This window comes from Poecilia latipinna, unplaced genomic scaffold (genome assembly GCF_001443285.1).
Source record: "Poecilia latipinna isolate Pla-1442-1.1 unplaced genomic scaffold, P_latipinna-1.0 Scaffold1385, whole genome shotgun sequence".
Classification (NCBI taxonomy): Eukaryota; Metazoa; Chordata; class Actinopteri; order Cyprinodontiformes; family Poeciliidae; genus Poecilia; species Poecilia latipinna.
Window position 1 is genome coordinate 116,789 of NW_015114001.1, and position 5,349 is coordinate 122,137.

General features: G+C 44.2%; 2 protein-coding genes across 3 annotated transcripts in view; one reads left to right on the forward strand and one right to left on the reverse strand.

Moving 5' to 3' along the window:
- The window catches only part of ap1s3b (adaptor related protein complex 1 subunit sigma 3b), an 8,024-nt gene extending 6,465 nt beyond the window's left edge, over positions 1-1,559 (forward strand). Inside the window, exons 4-6 of one of the 2 annotated variants that reach the window (XM_015056461.1) lie at positions 280-417; positions 1,169-1,230; positions 1,399-1,559. In XM_015056461.1, the coding sequence (XP_014911947.1) occupies positions 280-417; positions 1,169-1,210 (180 nt within the window). In that variant the 3' untranslated portion in view covers positions 1,211-1,230; positions 1,399-1,559. The remainder of the gene's footprint in view (positions 1-279; positions 418-1,168; positions 1,231-1,398) is intronic. The other variant, XM_015056462.1, reaches the window with a different exon arrangement.
- Positions 1,560-2,077: 518 nt separating this feature from the next.
- On the reverse strand, positions 2,078-5,203 carry scg2b (secretogranin II b). The gene is made up of 2 exons (XM_015056452.1): positions 5,098-5,203; positions 2,078-4,655 (listed from the first exon to the last, which is right to left on the reverse strand). Exon 2 carries the CDS (start codon positions 4,635-4,637, stop codon positions 2,880-2,882), a length of 1,758 nt encoding a protein of 585 aa, XP_014911938.1. The 5' UTR covers positions 4,638-4,655; positions 5,098-5,203; the 3' UTR covers positions 2,078-2,879.
- Positions 5,204-5,349: the final 146 nt, after the last annotated feature.

The following is a 5,349-nucleotide window of genomic DNA, read 5'->3' on the forward strand; positions in this document are numbered from 1 at the left end:
TAAAAAAAACCGGGGCCCAAAATTGTGGTTTTAAAAACAATTTTTCGGAAATTTGGGTTCCCCCCCCCCCCCATCTAATCACTAAATGTACTTGAGTTAAATATTGGAATTTCCAGAATTCTAGATGAAAGTATGAGTTTATCTAAAAGCTAATAGATAATGATGCAGACACTGCATTTACTTTTGTATGTTTTACTTTGATGTAGTATAAAAAGCAATAAATTAAGTGTGCTGTGCAGATTTGGTAACTTCAATAACTGACATCATATCCTCTCTCAGGTGTGTGAGTTGGACATAATCTTCAACTTTGAGAAAGCCTATTTTATCCTGGATGAGTTTTTAATGGGAGGAGAGATCCAGGAAACCTCTAAACAGATTGTGAATCGAGCAATCGAATCCTCAGACATGTTACAAGAGGTAAGATGCATGAGCACACATGGATGCACACGCACACACACACACACACACACACACACACACATTTTTATTCTAATGCTGTGTGAGCATGTAACTTCTGTTGCATGCCTCAGTGATTTTTAAAGCACTAGTGACACATTTTTAGATTAAAACATCTGTTGGGTGTGTGTGTCTCTATTTATTTGATTTTTTTTTTTCTAAAGTTGTGGTTGTGGGGTAATCCAAATCTACAAAACTGGGTGTTTGAAGATTTCTCTCTACAACAACGCTTCTTTTAAATACTACTTTATGCTCTGAAATGAGAGTGTAAGTTTGCTGAGTGAATGTAGTGCGGTTAGTTTTCCTGTAGCGAGTTCAATGAATAGGTGCAGCTCAGTCCCTATTGTGTCTTTGTTTTCTTCATAGCTTAAAGACGTTTTAATGTTAGTGGCCCCTCCTGTTTTATAGATTTGTGCTTGCGCTGCTGTTTGTCCTGCCCCTCCTTTTCCAGTGTGCATATCTGCCTCTTCCTCAGCCAGGGTCACTGCGAGTGAGAAGCAGATTCTGCTGGAATTTGGAGTGAACTTTAGTGTTTGCCTGGTGCTTCCTGCTCCCACCCCTTCCTCTGTGCTCGTGGTTGTGTGGTACAGTGTTAGCCTAACTGGGTGTGTTGTCCTGTGCTTCTGACTAGGGCTGACTAACACTTCTAATCTAGAGTTGGATGATGTTCAGTTTAGCCTCCCTTTATTCATTTTGACCATTATCACTTCAGGATGACCACAGTGAGTGGTATGAGGTGGAGCTGTTTGGATGACCTTGAATATGGACAGACAGGTTAGATGCTGTGCTTGTGTTAGTTAACCTGCTGTGTGTTGGCACTGAATTGGAGGTGATGTGTAGGTGTGTGCCTGTGAATATTAAGAATTAAGTGTATAATTTTGCATGTTTGTTTTTTTAAAAATCTGATATTCTCTTCTTACCTCTGATGTGCCTTTTTCTCAGACCATGGAGGAGTATATGAGCAAACCTGCGTTTTAACTGTTGGGAAAGGAGGATGTGAACTTCGTGGAGGACTCCACAACCTGGATGTACTGTAAATGGGTCATGAAGTTTCTAAAAAATTAGCTTCATTTAATCTATTTTTTCTTTCTTTCTTTTTTTTTTTTTTTCAAAAACTTTGGAATGCGCAGGATTATTTTTGGAACTCATTTATAATGGATTTGAATGATATTACAAATAGACAATAAAGTTTTTGTTCTTTTTTTTCTAGAATTAGAATTGTGATTCGTTCATATGAAAATCATACCTTTTAATATATTGACATTTTCACTCTTAAAAAAGTTTTTTTTTTTTGTTTGTTTTTTCCAAGTGTGCTATTTTGACTTTCGCCCTATTAAAATGTTTTTTTTTTCAAGTGTACTACTCAGATGTTTCACTCAAAATTTTCACTAGCAAAATGCCCACTTATAAAATATTTTTTACATTTTGTAATCTATAAACCTTACCACGTCTGAGATTGTTGGCTGACATATTGAGCAGCTGCTAGTGTGAGATTTTACAATGCACATTTTCGATTAAAGTGTATATTTTGATACAAAAAGCTTTTCAGTCGTATGATCTTTCAAAACTGTGTAGACTGTGATTCGTGTCTGTTTCTCAATAAGGCAACAGAACTCAGCAAGAAGAAAAATAATACATCTGATGCTTTATTCGTCTGTGATTGATCACACGTTGTTGAACATGTACAAAATGGTTTAAAAATGAGCATACGTAGCACAACCACTGTTAGGCCAACGACACAGAGCTTTGCAGTATGAAAGGGTTAGAAGGCAGGCGACGGTCTGATATTTAGACTTAGAAATAATTACTCCATAACATGAAATCCACTAACCCTGAATATGTCAAGAGTCACAACACTCGCCCTCAGCCCTGACAAACGATAATTATTCTCAAGTAAAGCTTGACTTTTATTTTTTTAAAGGCCCATTCAGATTTGTACCTAATAATTTACATTTATATTCACATATGTTAATAAATAGTTCTACATAGATGAAAATAAGCCATTTTTACTTTTTACTCTGTTGGTTAAACTATAGGGCTGTTGCAAACACCAGTAAATGTAAACTTAACATCACACAACTTTTTATCTGATTTGATTGTAGTTGATCGTTAGGCTTACCGAGAACTCGCATCTCTACCTCACTGGGTGCACCTTTAATTTCCTGTGGTGTATTAGAATATTTCTAGGATGTTCTTGCAGCAAGTAGGGACAGTCATTGATAAAATCATAGTTTACTTCTAAAGTTACTATATTTATATATATATATATATAATTGTCATTAGTGATTATTAATACCAGCTATAGTTCATATAATAGAAATGTGTAAACTAGATCACGTCCACCAAACGTTATTTCTGAGACAGTAGAAATACTACATATTCATAATAATGCATCTTGCAGGGAGGGGTGGGGAGAGATCAGATTACATCCCAGCCGCTTTTATCTCACGGCGCTCCTCCTCTTCCTTTGCTGTTTGCGGAGCGGAGGTCTTGGCCGTCACCTCCTCCTTTCCCTGTACCTCTGCGGGGTTCGCCTTCTCCTCCGTTTGCTCCGCGGTTTCCCTCTTGGCCACTGGCCGTGCCTCAGTGTCTGCTTGCTCCATGTAGTCCTTCATGGCGCGCTCGTACAGCTCGTAGGGGAACTGTCCCTTCAGCTGCGCCTGGGTGTCCCGCTTGGTGATGGTGTTGGGGTACTCTGTGAGGATTTTGGCCGCAAGATAGGTGGTCACCTCGTCCTCTACGTCGCCGCCGTCGTCGTCGTCTTCGTCGTTGACGTCGGCCTGACGCTTTAGGGGCATCTTGTTGAGTTCCGACAGGAACAGGTTCTCTCGGCGTCCGGAGGGTGACGGGATTTTAACCGGGACTGCGCCGGCGCTCGTCGCTGCTGAGATTCTGTCTGTGGAGGAGGGAGTCTTTATGGGTCTCTGCACAACGGGGTATTCGTTGCTGATGGTCTCCACCCCGATGATGTCCAGAAAGTCCTCTCTGTCCATGTCTTCGGGAGCAGGCTTGCTTTTCAGCGGCAGCCTGCGGCTGAAGTACCTGATTTTGGGGGTCTGGCCGGCCGTGTAGCGAGTTAAGGTTTGGGGGTCGCGGTGGAGCTTCCTGAGCTCCTCCGTGAGCAGCATGTCGATGAGGTCTTGAGGGGGAACGTGGAGCTTGAGGGAAAGCTCCAGCAGCTCTTTCACTGTCCGGGGATCCACGATGGAGGGGCGGATCAGCCTCTTCCTCTGATCTCCGGTCTGATCCCTCTTCTGCGTCTGATCGCTCATCTCCAGGACCTTCAACAGGTAGTAATCTACGAGTTTAGTGTCATCGTCAGCATCCTCTTGGTTTTGGTTGGCACGGCGTTGCATCTCCTCGCGCTCTGCTTCCTCCTGTTCATTGAGCGCCCTGTCCATCTCTTCGTGGCTCCTGTTCACCATCTCCTCGGTCTCCTCCCTCTCCTCTACGGGGACCCACTCCTCTCCTCCAGCCATTTCCTGAGTAAGCCCATCCTGCCCTTCTTCGTCGTCGTCCCCGAACACACCCCTCTTTTGGTTGGGGACTGCGGCCATCCTCCCCAGTTCATCGAAGATGGATCTCAGATTGGCCAGGCTCTGAGGGGTATACTGCTCGTCCAGATCTTCCGTTGCGCGCTTGGCTGCGTCTGTGTTCTCTTCATCTTCAAACATCAGTGGATACTTCTTGTGGGGTCTGGGGAAATTGCCATAGTCTGCTGGTGCACTTTCAGGTGCTTCAGTGTCTTTGGTGCGGTGCCTGTGCGTTCGGCGGTCGCTCCTGGGATCTTTATCGGCCTGATCCTGGAGGGTCTTGAGCATCGCCTTCATCAGCTGTCCAGCGGTTATGTCCGGGCCCTGGATGCCGGGGTTCGACTGGCGGTCCCCGGGAACCTCATCTTGTTGCGAGGCGAGTTGAAGCAAAATCTTGAATTTTTCCACCTCATCATAATTCGCGGGCTCGGGTCGGCCGCCGTTTCGCTGCTTCAGGTTTTCAATGTACTCCAGGGCTTTGATCAAGTCGGAGCTGGGTGAAAAGGCAGCCGGTTGCCCCTCGCTCTCCCCGCCCCGGAGCCTGTAGTGACGGGGAAGAGACGCAGCTTGCACGGCGCATCCTTGGAGAAGGAAGGCGAGCAGGACCACGGCTCCCCCCGCGGGCAACTTGTGGTGGAAATGCAGCATTATAGGCAAATGTATTACCTGTAAAATGAAACCAGAACGGGATTAGGAACCAGATCCTCAGGGATGGATGCGTTTTAAGAGATAATTCAGCGCATTCTAAGGCGAAAGTGCGTAAGCCAGTGTGTTTTGATCCAAGGTTGATCACATCAGGGAGTTACGCTGATGTGATGCTGAGTGCGTTACATATACATCACTGGATGAGTCACTCCCTGCGTTGTTACGGGCAACCTCAACATTACGTTTACACCTGTTAGCGCCCTATAAAACCTAACACAACACGTATCGTATTTCATAGCCTGTAAGCAACAACGTGCTTTCAATATTAAGACGAACCGTTCCAGTAAATCGATGTCTCACTCGAAAACGCCCAAAAGCGAAACTATCATGTATAATACAATCGAGAAGCAAATTTATATAAACTAATAACGGTTAGTTAAAACATGAAACATGATTTCGTTACCTTTGGTAATAAAGCTCAGACAGCAGTGAGGGTGTATGGCATCTCCTCAGGAACGGTGCTGATTCGCTTCTGTTTTCAGCACTTGGACAGCTCCTCCTGTTATATGAGGCACCACCTGACCAACGCGTCATCAAACAACACACGCAAAAGCTGATCCTAAAAAGTCCTTATAAATGATTCAGGTATAAGATATGGCAGACTAACGAGTCTGCCGTACTAAAATAGACCCTGTGTGTTGTTTGCAGCGTTGCA